This window comes from Crocodylus siamensis, chromosome 4 (assembly GCF_052110815.1).
Source record: "Crocodylus siamensis isolate JL-2025a chromosome 4, ASM5211081v1, whole genome shotgun sequence".
Classification (NCBI taxonomy): Eukaryota; Metazoa; Chordata; order Crocodylia; family Crocodylidae; genus Crocodylus; species Crocodylus siamensis.
In genome coordinates this window covers 201,784,499-201,804,507 of record NC_143398.1, presented here as the reverse complement: position 1 = coordinate 201,804,507, position 20,009 = coordinate 201,784,499, and the positions used below count along the sequence as shown (strand labels likewise).

The 20,009-nt window shown below is 45.6% G+C and overlaps 2 protein-coding genes across 6 annotated transcripts in view; both read left to right on the top strand.

The window, feature by feature from the left end:
- HOXD3 (homeobox D3) overlaps positions 1-20,009 on the top strand; it is a 64,604-nt gene that overhangs the window by 29,195 nt on the left and 15,400 nt on the right. The window contains exons 1-2 of one of the 5 annotated variants that reach the window (XM_090045395.1): positions 465-1,211; positions 10,816-10,842. The exons of 1 other annotated variant lie outside the window; for it this stretch is intronic. The gene's annotated coding sequence lies outside the window, so the exon portion shown is untranslated. Of the gene's footprint in view, positions 1-464; positions 1,212-4,642; positions 4,662-9,514; positions 9,619-10,815; positions 10,843-20,009 lie in introns of those variants that run through there. 3 more of the 5 variants (XM_090045399.1, XM_090045398.1, XM_090045396.1) reach the window with 3 other exon arrangements.
- On the top strand, positions 10,853-18,920 carry HOXD4 (homeobox D4). Its single transcript, XM_090045417.1, has 2 exons — positions 10,853-15,249; positions 15,626-18,920. The coding sequence occupies exons 1-2, from the start codon at positions 14,841-14,843 to the stop codon at positions 15,928-15,930; spliced, it is 714 nt and encodes a 237-aa protein (XP_089901543.1). The 5' UTR covers positions 10,853-14,840; the 3' UTR covers positions 15,931-18,920.

Sequence of the window (20,009 nt, the reverse complement as noted above, 5' to 3'; positions counted from 1 at the left end):
AGCGCTTTTAGCCTCTGCTCTCCCTCGAGGAGCTTCTGAGACCTCAAGGGACTCTCTCAGTCCTGCTGCTCCAGCCTTCCCCATCAGCCCTGTTTAACTACGCTGGAGTAGAGAAGGGAGGGCGGGTGGAGGGAAAGGAGGCAGCCACTGAACCATCTACCTCTGCATTAGAGCGACAGCCAGAGCCTGGCAGAGCAACCTGCGCCGCTGCAGACTGCAGGGGAAGGGACCACGATCAGGGACCTGGAGTTCAGCAGTGGGCGCCAAAGGAAATCGGGCTGTGCCTTTAGTATGAAGGGGAATAACACCCCCCCCCCACTTCCCCCCCAGCAAATTCCCCCCCCCCCAACAAAACAGGGAAGCTAAATTGCACGGGTGACGGGAGAGCAGGGCCATTCAGATGACAAACAGGGGAGAGGGCTCCCCGGGATCCGACGTGCCCCGCCTGGGAGCTTCCCCCGACCCGCTGTTGTGCTTTTTACATTTGTCCATGCCTCCCTGCTCGGGCAGGCCGGCCCGGGCTGCGCGCCCCGGTCCCGTCGCACTGGAAACCTCCCAGGCCAGAAAAACCTGGAGGAGATTTTAGGAAAAAAAAGAAAAAGAAAAGCAGGCGAGCGGGAGCGATGAGGCGAGAGAAACATGGCGCGGGGCCGCAGTCTGTGCAGAATCCGCAAGGAATTGCAGTAAATTCCTTTTTGTTTGAAGAAAATTTACAACTCGGTAATAGACCTTTTTATGACCTATTTGGGCTCGTCATTGGCTGCTGCTGGTCATGTGCAAGCAGTGATGGCTTTCATGGCCTTTTTCCTGATTTCCCTGGCGAATTTCCCCCTGCATTCCGCCTTCAGAGAGCCTCAACCCCTCTTTTTCTAACCTTTGTCTCCGGTGAGGTGTATTACAGTGGCTATGATGTTTGTGTACCGACCCCTCTTAGCGCAGGGCTCCTCCAACCCTCGCCCGCTCCCCGCCGCCGCTACCTTGCCAGTCTGCCGCCCTGGCGGAGCCCCCTCGCCCCGCGGCTCCCCGCCGCCTGCCAGGACGGGCTCCCGGCGCCAGGTCCACCGGCGGAGCCCTCCCTCCTTCTACCTGTTAGCCCGCCGCCTCCGGCTTTTAGCTCCTACTTTCTGCCGCTCGGATTGTGCTACCAAGCCGCCTAATGGATTACAGCGATCCTGCCCGGCTCCTCTGCCTTCCGCCAGCGCAGCCAGCGGGTAAGGACTCCAGCTCTCTCGGGCTGATTGCAGGGCTGCCCAGACCCCCGACGCCACCAAATGACTCAAGAAGTCATAAAAGAAAGTGCTCGGGACAACACAAAATGTCCCTCGCCTTCCCGAAGGCACCGAAGGGTCCCCGAGCCGACCTGGCATGAATGCGCCCACTTACTGCCCACTGAGCTTTACCACCTGCCAGAGAGGGAGGCATTTCCTAATCCTTTGTGCCCCTGGCCAGCCGGACATGTTGGGTTATATCTGGTCTGCTTTCATGGCTTTTTATTTTTATCTCGGAGAAGCAAGGCTAGGAAGGTGTGAAAAAGGCGATGGGAATGCCCGGGCTTGGGGTACAGGAAGTTTAGCGGGGAGAAGGGTGTAACCCTCGGGAAGGCAGAGAACAGACATTTTGGGCTGTGTTTAATCAAGCTAACGAGATTTGGACAGATTGTGAAATACTCTAACGAGTCTGTGGTTTGCTCCGGATTGTAGAATTGCATTGGGTAACTTTAAAGATTAACAGGTGTTTTCTGAAAGTAATTTTGGTCGCTAATAATTTGCAAAATCGAATGCGAGACGGGCGCGTTCAGCGCTGAGTCTGGGTGAATAATGCCATCAATTCTCAATTATTTGGTTGTATGCCGTTAGCGAATCAGAATGATTTTAACACTACATCAAATATCATTTTTAACAGCAGCTCTTCTCCCTATGCTTTTAATTATAATAAACCATAAAGTGTGTATGATCGCACTCGTTCCTACAATTTAGCATTATTCATCTCAAGGCTGATGATGCAATTTTAGCATAATGAAAATACGGCTAGGTTCTTGGGTTTAATGAATGCTTCAGACGTTAACTACGCCTTGCAGTAATTGTGCATAATATGTTTAACTTTCCAGAAAAATCGAGAGCCCTTTTTGGTAATTCTGTTCTAGCTAGATGTTGCTGCTATTGAGATTTTGCATACCAGAGATGATTACAGTTATACGAGGAATACAAGTAAACACTCTCCTTATGCCTCATTCCACAACTGGTAATACATTATATACAGTGCAGCAGTTCTGCCCCATACGATTGATAATGCTATGATTATATACACATAAATTCATGATAAAAGTATTTTAAGATATAGATTTAGAATTATATAATCATAATCGCCTGAATTATGTATACCTGTATAATCTACACGTAACACTATTTTGATACATATATTTTAAAATAATTTGAGAATTTCTTACCCATAGTGGTAGAACTGCAGTATTGTATTTAATGTTTACAGGTCTGAACAGAGTCGTACGCATTATACTATATGTGTACAATTATGCACTCGCAATTCACACAGTCATCACTTAGGTCAGGAACAGTCTTTCATTACACTATGAAATATAATGGATTATGATACAGTACTCAAAGCTGACTGTGAAAACTGAAAGGTTTGAATTGTGTCCGAGAATTACATTTTGAAAGCTGAAGAGGAAAAAATCCTCCATGCTGTACTGTGCATTTCCCAGTCGGTCTCTTGCATTGTATTCTTTCTACAACGAGTAATGCAAGGCTTTTATTCTTCCGAGTGTTTGTACATATTGTCTTAACATCAGAATGACATTTACTTATTTTAAAGGAACAAATAACGCTTAGTTTGTAATAATTTGCAATAGTGATTGGAACATTCTGCATTACCTTTTTTTTTCTCCCTGAGAATTTCTCTTTGCGGGCACTGTTGTCAATATATGTTATTAACAGTTTCTCCAGCAAAACTTTGCAAAAATCCTACTTTTTTTTTTAAATGACGAGAAACCCAGGGATAATCTGAAAGGAAAACCAGGATTTTATAACAAGCTTTAGAAGCAATATTTAGAGATATATACCTAGTAGCATGTATGACTCCAATGAAAGGTTTCTTTGGTACTTTATGGCTTTTCCTCAAAAGTGCAGCATTGGGATCTCTTTCTCACCGTATGTATTTCCATAATTAAAGTACACACATATAGGAATGTGTGTTTACGCTGGTAACACTTAAGATGTGTGCCTGCCTGCGCTGGGCGTGCTTTAATTATTTAAGTTAGTGTTTATATGGGACGTTCTTGCACCTGCGTCATGTTTGGATTTCTTTAACAGCACTTCATAATCAAATGACCAATTTCAGTTTTGAAAGGAAACAGGAGATTCACGATGCATAGTTTAATGATGTACAACTAAAATAATCCTAATCAGAGAAATGGCAACCATGGGTAATACCCAGCCCGCATTAACTCTCGCTTAACATGTAAAAATAAGGCTCCAGCTCAAGAGTAGCAACTCCAGCACTTTTTCTCCGGATGCACAGACGACTGTGCTGAATAGGACTCGGTAGGTACATGCTAGGGAAGGGTGCTTCTGCGGGCATGAGATACCCACTAGAGAGGATAAAATAAATACCAGCTCCTTCTCCCCCTCCCCCACTCGGAGCCCAAAGATTTGTTTATTTTCTAATAATGTTTTCCTCCAAGAAATCTATTTCTTGCGGACTGCTTTATGAGCTCTCGGGGCGGAAAAAGTCAGAACAAAGACAGTATTTCACTCCTTGGTTGGCAGGCAGCTGTTAAAGGTATTTACTGCTCTACTGCAGTGCGGCAGTGAATGCTGCTGGCAGGGCTGGAGGAAAAAAACAGGAAGTTAAAGGAAAAGATGAGACACCATAAACGCGGCAGTGAAGCAGCTGGGCACGGCTGAGCATCACAAACACTGACCTGGACAAGAGACCATCAAAAAAGAAAAAACGCGCCCCCCCGCCAAAACAAACAAACAAACAAACAAACAAAACCCAACCCCAACTGGAGTGTTGGGCTGGCTTGCTGCGAACTGGGAAAGACCTTAAATGTGTAATCTCAAAGCGGGTGCCAAGAAAAGCACCTGGAGTTCCCGCCCCGCTTCGGAAAGTCATGCCCCGTGGCCGTGGGTTATGCCAGGCAGAGCCCCACGGCTTAGAGCAGCTCGCGTAGAGACGAGGGCTGGAGTCCGTGGAGCTCGCGGGTGAGGCCGCTTCTGCGCGGAGCAGGAGCAGGAGCAGGAGCAGGAGCAGGAGCAGCGCACGTGTGTGCCCGCCGGCGTGGGGAAGCGCGCAGCTGCTCCCGCCGCGGGGGCGCGCGCGGGGGGGCGGGGCAGGCACATTCAATAGCCCCGTCCGACCTGGAAAGGCCCGGATTCCTCGGGGCAAGTGGGCTGCCGATTGGTGTCCGCTGTTGCCCAGCGCCCCGGGTGAGAGCGGCCCTGCGGCAGTGCTGGCCCTGGCGGCGGTGGGGCGCTGTCCCCTGCCCGGCTGCCTGCCCCCGCGGCAAAGGTGGGGGCTCTTGCTGAGCCTCGGCTCCTTTTGCACTGCCCGGTTTCCTGCCGGCGGCTCTGCGGGGCTGATGGAGGAGGAAGGAGGGCGCACCCGGAGGGGCTCAGTCCGGCCCCAGGTGCCAAATCTGCCAGGTGAGGCGGGGGCGTTTTGCTCCCTCCTGCCCCACAGGCCGTCGGCGTCGGGGCCAGCCCGCTGCGCGGGTCCTGTCCCGGGCGCGCTCCCGGCTGGCGTGGGGCGGGGGGGCAGGGCGGGTGACCCGCGGGGGTGCCGGCCAGCCCCAGCGCCCCGCGGGTCGTGCTCGGCTCTGGGGAGCCCAGCCAGGCCGCGCCCCTGCGCCCGGGGGCCTCCGCATCCGGCCCGTGTGCACGCGCTCGTCCGCCTGGAGCGGGGCCCCCCCCGCCGGAGGGGCACGTCCGCCCCCAGCCCCGGCCCCGGCCCCGGCCCCGGCCCCGGGGCCGCACGCGAGGGGCGCCCGGCCCGGCCCGGCCCGGCCCGCGGCCTTCCCGGTGCGGCAGCGCGCTCTGCTCTCCCGCCGCTCGTCCAGGAGAAGGCGCTGTAGGACAAGCCTCGCGCTCCGCGCCCGCAAAGCCTCGCCCGCAGCCCGGCCGCTCAGCCCAGGCGGCCGGCAGCGCCCCCCCGCCGGGCGCACGGCCCAGGGCGGCGCGGGCTCCCGCTCTGCAGCGCCGGGGGTGGCGGGGGGCTGCACCCCTGGAGGGGCAACTCTCCCCCCGCCAGCGCCCGCCGGGGCCAAACCCTGGCAGCACAGCGCGGGGGGACAGCGAGCCCCTTGCTGCCTGGGCCCTACCGGCCTTCTCTGCCAGTGCAGCCCCCTTGGCCTGTGGGTCCCCAGGGCGCACAGGGAGCTGCCCTCCCTGGCATCAGCCGGGGCTTTCGTGTCTGTCGGCTGCGGGTTCCTCTGCTTTCCCTTTGATGTCCCCGGGGCAGAGCCTTCTCTCGGCCCGGGCCCGCCTGCCCACACTTCCCCTTCTCCTTGCACTACCCACCCGCAGCCCGCCCTGCCCCTTCCCAGCTCGTGCCTGTAGGGACCAGCTTGCACAGCCAAGTCACCGGCTGCACCGGCACCCCCTTGTATCCCCCCCCCGGTGGTAGAAATACTGCCCAGGGCTGATCTAGGCGCCCCCAAGCCCTTGCCCTTCGCCCCTTGCCCTTCCAGTGGTTGGGGTGTTCTGCAGGCGTCAGCGCCTTGGCCTTTTCGATCTTCCTCTCCGGCTCTGAGTCTTGGCTGCCTGCTCCCAAAGGCAGGGCTGCTGCTAGGGTTGAGGCCTCGAGGTGCAGTAGCCTCCAGCCACTTGAGTGCCCCCATCAGGACACGCATTAGCAGGGCTATGCAAAAGGTGGTAAGAGAATGGGACCTGATGTACTGGGCACGTTCAAGATGGCACACCTGATCTTTAGTGTAGGGAAGAGGTGCGTCACTGTTGCTGGTTGCATACACATTGCAAGCGCCTCGGGGTAGGATCCTTGTGTCTGTGAAGCGACTTGAACTACACCTACCAGACACCCTTGTGGTTACGTTCCCAGGTGAATACTAATCATGCTTTCCATGGATTGCTTTAATCCAAACCTGTGCCGCTTCCTGTCTGTGATTCCTCCAAACTCCATCTTCTCATTTAGAGCAGGCACTAGCTGGCAGAGCTTCGAAGACGCCTTTCTCATCAGGTTTCGCAGGGCTCTCGGGGGGACGATAATCGTGGTTCTACGCTTTAAAATCATAGGGCTTGAACTGTTCAGCAGCAGGTCGTGTCTCTTCACCACGATTGACACTTGGATGTCAACTCACTTGCTGTAGACCGTCTCCGCGAAAATCGTCCTCTGCCTTTTTCGGCCTCAGTTTCTCTGGATCTCCTCTCTTCTCCGGCCTTTGAGAGGAATTGCATGCCTTGATAATAGCTGTTTCTGAGCCCGTTGCTGCCACTGTGTTTTCCTAACTGCTATGGCTAAATAATGTTTAAACCTCCCAGCCTCTGCACGTGCCTTCTCTCTGCTACACCTTTTTAGCTGCTTAATGGCGAGGTTTTTCTTTGAACTGCACCATTTTTCAATGCTCTAATTTTTCACCCGGGAACCGTCCAGTTGTTCCATGTGTTTTTTCGGATGATGTTCTTTGCCACATTAAGTGAATTCGCAATTCATCTCTTTTCACAGCTTACACGACTTCCCGCCCCCCCCTTCCTGGATAGAATCTCTTGCCATATTTCACTCTATACATTTATTTTCCACTGCCCACTCGAATGCAACAGGCGCTAAAGTGACTCCATTTGTAGCTGAGGAAAGTATTACAGTTCTTTTAAGAAACAGTAAGTGGTCTGAGTTGACACATGACCACAGCCTGATAGATTTAATTTCTTCTGTTGTTGTAATTAATGAGTCCCTCTTTTCTATGCCACCATGGCCAGTTCTAAATGCTTTTTGTTCTACAGTATGATTATCAGACTCCGTGGATTGCTGCCCAACTGTTTTGATGTTCCAAAACAAGGATGGTTCTTCTCTGAATTTTAATACACAACCACTTCCTCCACCTTCCCAGTAAACCTGTTAGTAATTAACGCCCTATTGCTTTTGGCCCTCACTTAGTAATTAGCTGGCTTTCATTTAGTTTGTGTTGGATACTGCAGTTGGTCGGTACTTCTAAAGACTGAGTCGGTGTGCCTGAGAAAGGAGCCTGGAACGGATCTGGCACTGACTGACAGCCTTCTCCCAAGCCGCCCATCTAGCATTTATTCAGGATAAATGGCACTATATCTGACAAGCCTCTGCTGCATCTTACTGGAAAGGGTGGGTAGTGATCATTCGCCACCCGTTCATTACAGTTCAGAAAATCATAATATAACTGTGCAGAGAGCTCTTTTTTACGCGGAGACACGGATTGGTTTTACTTCCTGAAATGTACCTACTTGCGGTGCCTTTGTAGCCAACTCCACTCGGGCACGATGCCAGGGCAGGAGACCTGAACCAGCATCCTGGAGGGCTGTGTCCAAGCCAGCCTGTCTGCCCCCATTCTCAAGTAGGGTGGCGCCCAGGCGAGATGTGAAAGGAATCCCTTCTCAGGAGCACATTTCCTACTTGGTAAATGTGGTTTTAAGCGATCATTTCCTATTTCTATTAAACTGTTTCCACAGCGAAACCCCGCTCTCTTCCTCACGGGCTAAATATTTCCATTGGTCCATTAATCCAGTTTCCCTTGGTTCATAGCTTTTTTCCTGGAATAAGTGAATCTGCTGGTTCCTGAGACATTTTGCTTTGCCTTTGAGATGTCAGTTTGCATGCAAGCTACTGCCTCCTAGGATGCGAAATAGCAAGCCAGCCAAAGGCTCCCTTGGTTCAAATCCTGGGGGAACCCCAAACAATCTTATTCTTTAAATGTTTGTTTTAATGTCTTTGACTGGTTTCTTCTGGCATTCATTTTTTTAAATTCTCAATTTACATCATCCCATCTCTGAATGCGATAGCGAAGAGTCTATCCCCATACAGTCGGGTATAAAAGGACGTAACAAAAACACGTATGTTATAGCGCTGTCCAATTCTGAAGTACAGATAGAGGTTTTAGAGGGGAAAACAGGCGAGTGCAAGAAATCAGGTGTCATAGAGAGGAAGCAGGAAAATAAAGTTATTAACAAGGTATCAAGACTGCCTGGGGAAAAATGATTATGCCATGATTTAGAAATGGCGAGATAATGCAAATATGTTAAGATACGAATATGTCTCTTTATTAGGCACATTTTAGTCTATGGCAGTGTCTTTGCCCTACAACACAGGTCTGTGTATCCTGACAATAGGAAATGCTGCAGTATTGCTGCTAGATATCACGGAGCCAAGCTGAGCGTGGCGGTGCCTCCTTTTCCAGAGGTCACGTCCCTGCAGCTAGGTGAACACACGCACTCTCGGGCTGGGGGAGAGGAGCTTCCTCTTCTACTCAGACCTGTTTTCGTGTTTTGCCTGTGTCTTCTCTGATGTAGCCTTTCCTGAACAGAAGTATTCAACCCCCGGCACGACTCAGCAGACCTGTCCTTTTGACCAGAGCTACTGTACTAACAGACTTCCCATTTTGAAGCCGAGCAGGGATAGATTATTAATTGGTGCCCAACTTGCTTCATGCAAGGGGGAGAAAGAGGGGGAGGGGGGGACACACACATTTGACTTCCTGTGCTTAGCCTCCTTGAAATTCTCATTTGCTTACTCACACCCTGCTCCCTTCACACCAGAGCTGTTTTATTGTTTTATAGCCCTCCTTAAAGCTTCAGTTATCAAAGATCTCCTTTGGTCAGGATGACCAGTTTTCTCACTTTAGAAGGAGCAGTGCCTTGCTGTTTGCAGCAGTTTGGTCACTTGCGAGCGCCCTATAGGCAAGCATCCCCCAGAAGCCCCGGGCATGTGTTCGGGGAGATCACAGCCTTGTGGCTCGACTGGACTGAGCAGGAGTCCCGAGGTGGGTTAGGGTAGCCCGGACTACTTTCTAAGGGCGTTCGACCAAAGTGCCATAAACTTTCAGACAGGGGGGAAAAAGCCCCTTAATGAAGACCCTCTCTTCTTTTCGCCTCGCCATTTGTTTCCCCATCCCTGCCAGCTACATGCATGCTCAAATAAAGGTTGGAATTGGTACTCACAGCGAAATGCACACGCTCCTTTTCCCATTAGCAATTTGGAGGCTAACTCCACTTTAAGTAGGGTTCTTTACCATACACTATTTTAAAAGGCCAGGATATTGGTACTACAGCGAGCTGCGTCCATCCCTGATATTTTGAACTATTTAAATTTTATAGAACACATTCAGCGAACCTTTATTTAGTGAATAAAAGTTTAAAGCTGAAGGTTATTTATGGTTCCACAGAGATAGGTCCTGAGTGGCTATTTAGAAGCACGTGATTCCAATAAACTTTGTTTTATGGCTTGAGAGTTGACAAGCCAAAATATAATTCCCACCATAAATTAGTTTAAGAGCATAGAAGTGCAGATGCTTTAGTTCCTGGAAGCAGTAATAGGGAAAGTGTTAGCAAGGAGCATTCTGCCTGAATCCGACCATGGAGATATTTCTGCTCTCAGTTCCCCCTTCCATGGGGAAAGCACACAGTAAGTCCGTTATTACTCTTTATACCATCACAAACGTGATCGGTTGCTTCGAGGTCTTTGTGCTTCCTTGAACTGTATATGAATGGTATTCAAATGTAGCCTACCCCTGCAATATTATATAGACTGGAAGCAGGTTTATTTTCAAAATGAGCAGGTACAATTCATATAACTACGATTAGGTAATAATGTCTGAGATTGGGTTGCTTTTTTCAGGTTTGAGCTTTCGGATGAGAGGGGAGCATCTTGTTCTCAAATTAACCCTGTTTTTAGCCGGTAAAGCATTACTTGCTGTTTAACTGCTGGGATTTCAGTATCCTTGGCAAGTTCTAAGGGAAAGTGAATAGTGCAGAAAAGCTGGAGGGGGAAAAAACGGTTTGGGAGGCTTTATATAGTGCACTAGTATTACAAGGTCAGTTCCTTTGTATGATGATACAACAATTGGCCAGGACATTATGGCAAAGCAGTGGATGAGGCGAAATAGTTGCTCACAAATAAAGAAATACTGGCATGTGCTCCTTAGAGAGATGAAATATTTTAACAAGCATCTGAATGTTTATTCCTTTTGTTTTAACTTGTATATTTATTGAATGTGGACAAACAGGAAATTTGAAGGTAAATTTAATGGAAATGTACATACACTCTTATGATGCAGACAAAGGCACTCATGTCTCCTGGTTATGTTTGGATAATAGGTGATTTTAAAGGATATCAATAATAGGGAACTCGGAGACGTATTAATATGGAATTATAGTTCTTTCTATTTTCAGAATCGATATGGTGCTGCATGACATGTGTCACTATTGATAGGGTATGATTTAGCAAGAGTAGATCCGAATATTTCATATGTATAGGAGTGTAGTGAATTAGTACAGAAAAAAGGCCTTTGTTATTCTTTTTTCAGTGGTGGAAGTAGTGGGTTTGGCTTTCTTCCCCCCCCAATAATTAATAAATGTATGACAGAAATAGTCAAAGTGAAAGAACATACGTCAGTCATGGGGGGGAGTGTGTTCATACAAATCTTAGTGAATGCAATCTGTGTTTAATTCAAAGAGAAGCTTCTTTCAGCACCGTATTGGAAGAATTACCCTCACCTTTTCTGTATGTGTGCATGCTCGTACTCCTTATGTTGCTATACTTATTTGAAATGAATATTACTCATATGAAATATACCAATAACAAACGTTTTTGTTGCAACAGGTTTGACACAATGGAAAGACGGCTACAGTAAGTAACTTCTAATTTCTTGTATAACTGGTATTCTTTGAAGACATTATTTCTTTGCCTTAAGCTGGAAACCAGGTCATTTTTACATGACAGTAAGGTTGTTTTTATTTGTATTTAAAGACTCTTGGGGCTCCAGTGTTTTTAAGCCTGTCTTTATGCACATGTGTACTTTCAGATAATTTAAAAGTGGTGTTTCTTTAGGGATAATATCAGTGCTGCACAGGTGCTAGGTGTCATGTTATCCTACTCTTAGGTACTATAAACTAATTAGCAGTATTACAGTTTTATCACGCCAGGGCTATACAGCGCCTCCCTGTGCAAACACTGAATTTATCAGGTTATATCACAGTGCTTCATAATCCTGGCTACTCCTCCTCTCCCCCCCCCCCAGAAAGGATTTAAAATAGAGTTGCGTTTGTTATCCAGGTTGAAACTCGTTTGGTCTGGCATCACGAATGAAGGGCATCGTGGTGTTTGCATGTCGGTAGCATGGGTGAATCAAGTTGTTAGCCTCGCGCTCCTGGGTGTTTTCCCAGCAGCAATACGGCTCCTCTGGGTCAATTAAGTCTTTCTGAGCTAGCGAGGGTAAAACGTTTATTTAAATTATGTGAAGGCACTGAGTAGACTTACTCTGTGAGTTTAGGAGGAGGACCTTCCATTTTATTGATTTTTCTTGTCTTTCTTTATCTACAATTAATTGCAACAAGACGAATATTTAAAGGGAAAACATTGTGACAAAGGCCATTGTTAGATATAGAGCAGAAAACGTTCTTTACTGCAGCTTTATGCGTGGAAAAATTGAAGAATAGGGGAACTCGATGCATTTTAAGCCTCCGCCTTAAGAATAAGGTTGACCTGTTTTTTAATGGAGAAGAAACCTTCAGATTGTTAAGATTCATTAAATATACATTTTCTGCCCACTCTGCAAACCATGATCTGACCGTGATAATGTTCGGGGGGGGGGGGCACTGTGCTCTCATGTCTGTTTTTTCTATGCTGCTGTTTCCTGCATACTGTTAAACAAGGTCTTTTGCTTCTTCAGAGTAGGCTGATGGTTCCGATTCTGATTTTACGTTGCCACATTATTTTCCGAGTTCTCCCTGAAGGAACTAAACAACTGCCAGTCCTGTAGGCTTTAAAATTCTCTTCCATAGGTAACTTTTCTTCTTCCCTAGATCTGTCCTGAGTTGCATGGATAGTCTGGCCATATTCTGTGGTCGGCCCTAAATCTATGGATCACTTTCTTTTTACAAACCTACATTTAGCATACTGATTATGAACCAGAATACAAAAAGGCTGATAGATCAAAAGCACTTGTATGGGCAGTTGAACAGGAGGTGAATATTTAACGCTTTTGTTCATCAATAACTCTTTGGCTTTGACCTGTCTGAGCAAGTCGTGCAATAAGGTGAAACGCAGGTCACAGCGTCTAACAAATATGAAAATGTGAGCTATTAAACGGAATATAGAGGTGCTTTCTCAGCCCTATCGATCCCTTCTGTTCACCACTCCCCGGATCCTCGGAATCTGGCGGGGCTGCTGCACTGCGAACCGGGTTTTTCTGATGTGGGCTTGTGGAGCACGTTTAATTACCGAGCACGTCGCAGCTAAAAGCTCTGCATCAAACAGAGAAAGCAAAGAGGATCTATGAAAAGAGCTAAATGCGATCTTAAACAATCCGGAAATCCAGATTTGGGCCAGAAAATCGTTTTGAGCGGCACTCGCTAAGAAGCGGTCCTCACAGCCATAATGAAAAAGGAGATGCTTAAAAATATCTTCCCTCAATACAGCGAAAGTAGACAGATGTGAGCTGTAGCAAAGCCAACCAGCCACCCAGCTTCCATCAGATAAACCTACTATCCCGAAATAGGCACTAACTAGTGCATCTCGGAGGACCCCCGCGCGCACACACTGTTAGTTGTCCTTAGGCTCCTTGTTTTACGTAGTGCAAGAAGAGGTTGGCCACAGGACAGCACGGAGGAGCTGGGTCAGACACAATTCATGAACTTTTGTACTCCTGTGTGCTGCTGTCGACAAAGTAAAAATAATGAAACTTTGTGATATGTTTGTAAATGATTTCGAATGACCTCTCGCCCTGCCCTTCACCATAAACGCTACCGCACGAAAACCTGAGGAGAGTGCTAAGCAGAGAGTTTTGCTGATAGGCTCCCACTCAGCTCTCAGGAATAAGTAACTAGAGCAGCATAATGTGATGAAGGTAAATTTGGAAATTATTTTCCCCTAACAACTAACTTTTTTTTCCTTTGTAAAAAAAAATCCTGTTTGCATATTGCTGCCTTTTGTTTCCTGCTCTTGTCTTTCTGCTTCGATCTTTTTTTTAAGCCTAATTAGGTGAAATCTCATCTAGATTAGCCAAAATAGAAAAACACTGATTGCATTTAATTTTAATGTAAAAAGCAGCTTATTTTGATTGGTAACGTCCATTGGCTTTAGTAGCGATTTAAATGGCAGAGCATCTAAAGTGATCATCAAATCTTAGGGAGCATTTGCAATAATGTTAGTTGCAATTCGTGGTACAAATTTGTTCAGACTCATAAAGATCTGTTCCATCCTGAAGGACCTAACTGAATCTTTTCGGAAATCTTACCCTTCTTCCAATCCACGTTTCAGAACTTTATCACTACAGAATAGCTTGTATTCCTCAGAAGACAGTAAAGAATCAGAAAATTGCAATGATCCCGACTATGATATTGTAGATGAAAACAATGTTATTACGTTGTCTATATATACCCTGTAGAACCGAATTTGTGTGGTATTCACATAGTCACAGATTCGATTCTAGGGGAATATATGGTCGATGCAAAAACTTCACCTTTCTGCAAATGGTTAGAAGTTAAAAATTTGAAGGTATCAAAAGACATGTGCGTGCTGAATATTGGGGAATTCTAAAAGTTTTTCTGCCTCTATCATATTTACTGCACATCAGAACAATTCCTAACGTTTATTTTGTTGTTCAATCGGAAATCTCACTCACAATCTGTTCATTTAAACATGATCAGTAAATTTATTTTTTGAAAAATGTGCCAATTAACTAATGATTTTTTAAAAAGATAACTTTTGCAAGTAAAGAGTTAGCTAGATATGCCAGATGATAGCAACATTTTCCTATCAACTGCCCAGATCTCATCAAAATATTTAGGACAATAGCAAAAGCAGCATTCGAGTCACTGGAATGTATTTACTTGTACTCCAAGAATGCTGTTGATGGATTAACACTGCATTTATCTAATTACATCTGTGATTATTTTTTTCACATAATAGTTAAATGCCATCTCCAATGCAATTGATTGCACTTCAGTAGTTAAAAATGAAGGTTTCCTGGTTATATGCTTTATTATATACAGATACATAGCGAGAGAGAGACTCACAAAGTGAACCAGAAGTTACTGATTGCCTAATTTTATTCAGCAGAACTAGATTCTGGTAACTTTTGGATGACCTCTGCAAGACAAAGACAGGACAGAGCTATTGTACATCATATTAGCTTCTTCTTTTATGTCTTTTCTTTTTCTCGTCTCCTTATCAATATTCTGCCTCTGAATCCTATTCCAGCCTCTGGCTCTTCCTTCCTTGCGATATTTTATTTAACAAATATAACCCGTGATAGAAATTATTGCTGGTGAATTAGACGAAAGGGCATCAGAGGTTAGAAAAGTCAGTTCAGACAAAAGGCTTGATTTACCTGAGGGTCAGAGAGGCTGTCATCGTTTGATGAATATTCTTTATACTTTAATATCTATTTTTGAAGATAAAATGTATCGAATTCGGGTCACTTGATTACACGTATATTATTTAGTTAAATTTGTGGAAATTATGAGATGCACACAAATCCGGTGATAAACTCGCTGCTTTCCTATTGGCTGAGCCAGTCACATGGACGCCTAACTTTATTCAGTTGACAGCAAGTAGGAGGGCTCTATGGAGGGAGAAAAAAAGACAACACGAGAAAAATTAGTATTTTCTACCTTCAGAAATTAATGGCCATGAGTTCGTATATGGTGAACTCTAAGTATGTGGATCCCAAATTTCCTCCTTGCGAGGAATATTTACAGAATAGCTACCTAGCCGAGCAGGGCTCAGACTATTACAGTGCATCGCAGGGCTCGGATTTTCAGCATCAGGGAATCTATCCACGGTCAAACTACAGCGAGCAGCCCTTTAGCTGTAGCAATGCCCAAGGCTCTGCAGTGCAGCCGCGGGGTCATGGACAGGAGCAATCCGGCCCACCGAGCCACTTCCCCGGTCAAGCAGAGCATTGTCCACCGCCTCCAATGGCCAACTCCCGAGCCTGCAGCCAGCAGCAAAACCTCAAAACCCCCAACGGGTCAGCAATTAAGCAGCCAGCAGTAGTTTATCCCTGGATGAAGAAAGTCCATGTTAACTCGGGTAAGGCTCCTCTTCTTACTTTGCTCTTCTCCCCTGGTTCTGATAATCCTGCGCAGAGGCTTCTTAAAGTCCTTGCAAGACTAATGGGCGAGGGTTTTAGACTGAGCTAGCCAATTAGACTCGTCATAAATTTTTATTGCCGAGGAAATAGGCCGTTGGCCATGTGGCTCTTCTCTGTGTAGGGGAAAACTCCATCTTAGGAGCAGAGCAGAGACTTTCAGAGGACCTAGCTAGCTTTAAAAAAGATGCCCGTGTTCTGTAAGCAGCTGGGATGCTCCCTGCCAGCCACATGCTTGCAGCTTGTAAGGTATGCTCTGTAAAGTCGAACTGGGAAGTGGAGATTAGATGTTTAAAGTTATACGTATTTTTTCCTCAGTGAATCCCAATTACAACGGAGGGGAACCTAAGCGCTCCAGAACAGCCTACACAAGGCAGCAAGTCCTAGAACTGGAAAAAGAATTTCATTTTAACAGGTATCTGACTAGGCGCCGCCGTATTGAGATAGCCCACACTTTGTGTCTCTCTGAACGCCAGATCAAGATCTGGTTTCAGAACAGAAGAATGAAGTGGAAAAAAGATCACAAACTGCCCAACACTAAGGGCAGGTCTTCTTCAGCTGGTTCAAACCAACATTTACAGACTGTTCCCAAGGACCATCAGACTGACTTGACAACTTTATAGAAGAGGTGAAATTTTCCTTTTCATCCTTAGAATCTGAACAGTCCTGTACATAACTGACATTACCCCAGCAGAACCTGCATGTAGCAGCTAAAGACTCCAGACTGTCATCCTGCTTTAAGGTACTGTCGTACAAGGGAGGCGAAATGACCTTACTCTGGACTTAATTTGAATTACCTATATTAGCACAACCTAAAAACTCTTCAGACAGGTAGTGGAAAGTGTGAGGACATTAAGCGAGATCCTCTGTCCATAAAAAGTAATAAATCTTGAAAATGAAAGTGTCCTGTGTTCAGTTTTGAATTTGAAAATGAAGGTTTGATGCTTTATTCGGCTCTCTTTTGTTCGGGTTGTCTTTCCCTCCCATGCATTTCGAGATGAGGCATTTGGGCAAGTTCAGGACAGAAATCTCTGACTAATCTTTTATTTCAACTCTGAAGAGTAGTATTTGTGAACTTTTTTTGTGCTGCTTTACATTTCTTGGTGTAATGAAAATTCTTGCTCATTTCCATAACATCTCAGAACAAGGGCATAGGAATGGAGTGAAAACGGGTTATTTTATGTTTTCTGTTTGTATTTGCCTATTTATTTATTTACGAATTAGAAGAATAAAGATAGGAAGCAAAGGAAAATAATCAAACCAAAAAGAGGAGAAAGCTAGGGTTTCTCCTCCCCAGTCCCATGAACATATGTATAATGCTCAGTTATCCTGACCAGACAGAACTTTTCGCCTCTTTTTCTGGTTTCCTTCCTTCTCTGTAAATACGAAATCGTTTCCTACCCTAAAAAAGTCACATTCTGTAAAAGGTATTTGACGTGTTTGTTTTATTCGGCTCTCTCCTTTAATCAGCCTTTGGTAACAAAAAAGAATAACAAGAAGAATAAAAACTAAAACAATACTCTCAGAGTGTAGATCAAAGCGTCCGAGGGGTGTCATCTAAGCCATTCTGCTTTCCAAATAGGTGGCATTTTCTTTGTTTTATATCTATAATGAGAGCCCCATTTTAAAGAAAGGTGGCGTACACTTCGTTGAGAAGATGGTAACAGTTTTGAAGCAATCAAACTTGAATCAAAGGCTTAGGCATCACTAGAAGTTAGTATTAAGGGAAAACGAACCATTGTAATAAAAGCTGAGCAGGTCCATTGGGCTTTGATTTGGACGTGGAGGCCATGTAAAAGTTTGAATGGAATCGGCCTTCTTTGTATCTCGGCTAAAATGCTCACAAGCTGGGCTAAATCAGCTGCCCTCCTCGGATAAACCTTGGCTTGGAGGGATTTACAGATCAGCCCTGAACTCTTAAGGAAAGGGAATAGCCTGTGTCTACACATTTTAACTAGACACTGCCTTCCTCCTATCAAAGAAAATCCGAAATCACAATGACTGAGATCTTAAAAGTGCAAGCATCTAGTCAAATTGGCTTCCGTTGGCAGCACTCTGGCACGTGAACTTTTTACTCGAGACAACACGAGGGGAAATGGATTTTAGTAGGCTGGAAATAAAAAAAACAAACAAAAACCAGGGGCTTCCGAACAAATGTAATCGGCAAAATGAACTGTGCTCAACGATGATTTTCTGCCCTTCCCTCGTCCCTAACTCTGTAAAGTGTCTTCCAAGACTTGATCTTTTGTTTTAGATCCTGGAGACAACTCTTTGTTCTTCCTAAGGGTTAGCCTGGTTCTCAGACCTGCACATGGCAATACTTGAATATCTCCACGTCGTGATATTAAAGATGGATTTTCCTGCATTATTCGCATCATTGTTTCTATGACAAAAAGCCCCGAGTTCATGCATAGTAAAGACGTCTTTTTCTCTGACGCCTTCACGTTGAGAAGCTGAAAAGGTATTTTACTGAAGTTCGGCTAAATTGCAGAAACAGGTTCATCCAGAGGACAAATTTTCTATTCGATTAGCTGTATTTCAGCCGGGCAGAGTGACCTCTAAACCCTTAACCTCTTGGACCCGCACTCCTCTTCCTTTTCTCTAGCATGGAGAGCAGCTAGAAGGCAGCCTTTGGGAAGGGCATTCCTCAGACAAGTTGCAAAGTTGCTATACCTAACTCTTTGGGTATCGGCCTTAAATCTCCCCAGTTGTCAAAAGTCATGTATTTTCTGTCACAAGTGATCTGAGAGGAGTGGGAGGAGGGCACTCTGGTGAGCCTGATTTAAAGTAAGCCTCGCCATTGTTTACCTAAAGTCTGTGCTGAGCTAATTGTGAACCATGCAAACGTGTTATTTTGGGGGGAAAGCCAACGTGTTGGGCTTTGTTCAGTGTGGTTTTCTGGGCAGTCACTGAATCAAAGGGGCTGTGTGGTTACGACTGAGCTCCAGGAAGAAGGCCACACTCTCTGCTCCCAGGCACAGCACCCTACTGTAGCCAGCTGAAGGGACCGAAGGCAAACCAGGGTCCACGTGCGAGCAAAATTTGGCCCATTGTCTTTTGAAATGTTAATACCGTCTGGGCGAGTGTTTGGTTCAGACAGCGGGTAAAACCCTGTTTGCAAGTCCCTCTGAGCAGGGCTGGGGCTAATGTGAGTTTGCCTGGTTCCAGTTACATCAGTAGGCTCTGAAAAGCCGCAAAACTCCCCAACTAAATAGTTCACATCTGCCACCCTTCTGAAGCTTCAGGATGTGAATGCCTGGGTAATAAGAAATAAACACGCCAATTTGCTATTCTCTCTCATTTGTCCCCATTTAATATGAGCCCGAAGTGTTCTGAACTCTCATGAGAGGTTATTTTATGTAGCTGAAGATAAAAAAGATGTTGTTTTGTTTTGTTTACCATGGATAAAATGTTGTGTATTGGAGCCTTTTGTTATAAGATCGCATTGTCCAACAATACTATAATATCTGTTAACGTGTGATGCTTTTTATAGACTTTACCAATGTTTTTGCTGCCACTGATTAAAGTATTATTTATACTAACTGTCGCCTGTAGTTTTGATGTAAGTCCTCCACATATATTTGAAATAAAAAAAGGTGTAGAGAAACAAATTCTGGTTTGTACCTTGAACAAGTAGTCCTTATGAGATGGATCTCCTTTCCATAAACATACATATCCTTCCTTTCATTATGCTGTTAAAACATGGATGTTGGTCTACAGACCCAAAGTCTACACCCAAATGTCCCTTTGAACAGTTTTGCTGATTAAGTTAACTGGACTGGTGTTACTCTGGGGCAAACTGAAGTCTATATTTACATTGAGGCTGCAGTTAAAATGCCCATGATCCATTTGTTAATGTTTTCTATTTAACAAAGCATTAAAATGGTTCATGGATTAATTCATGAGCGTAAATATGAAGAATCTACACCTGGAAGTACCTCGACTCCTCCACAGCTGGGATGAATATTTCAAGTGGGCAATGAAAGAGATTCTTTTTGATTTTTTTTTAAATGGAGAAGCTGCTTATAAGCAGTGGGTTCATCCGTTCCGCTGAGTTGAGAAAGCCAAATAAAGGTGAAACTTCGCATTTTGAACCTTTTTTGCAGCCCTCTTTCCTCCTAGATATAAGCCCCTCTTTCCTCTTAGACATGAATAACTCAGATGACAACAAACCCTTCTTGCTACAAGGGGTCCATCGCTTTATTGTTATCACAGATATTTGTCACATATGACTTGTCTTTTCTTGAAGGGTGGCCGAGGCATGAGTGCAAAAAAAGACCGCCTGCGAAATCAGAATAATGCCCCCAGATCAGGCGTGCGCCCTTCACCCAGGGAGAGCTTGGGCAGAGCTCTGCGTGCATGTGTGTTGACAAGTACCCAGTCATTGAGTTTAAATATTCAGGCACATTTTGTGATTATACTTGCCGTGTCTTCTGCTTAATGGCTCCTCCTGTTATTACCAATACATCAATACAATTCTGTATATTATATCACCGCTAGTCGTTAAGGTAAGAATGAGGAGGAAAGGCAGAGTCAATAGCAAACACCACTCACTGTACAGTACAGTAAATAGGGATCTTTCAATGCACAGCCACACAGCTTCCAACGGCCATGTTTGTTAGCCTTTCCCCCTGTTTTTTGTAAGCCTATAGACCAAAATAATCTTGCAAGGCACAGTCATAAGAGGCCGAATTTCAAAGTG

What these genes read in the sequence shown, in the direction of transcription:
- HOXD4 (XM_090045417.1), top strand. Translation starts at nt 14,841, where the DNA reads ATGGCCATGAGTTCGTATATGGTGAACTCTAAGTATGTGGATCCCAAA. An exon ending in GAAAGTCCATGTTAACTCGG is followed by an intron (nt 15,250 to 15,625) that starts GTAAGGCTCCTC and finishes TTTTTTCCTCAG; the next exon opens with TGAATCCCAATTACAACGGA.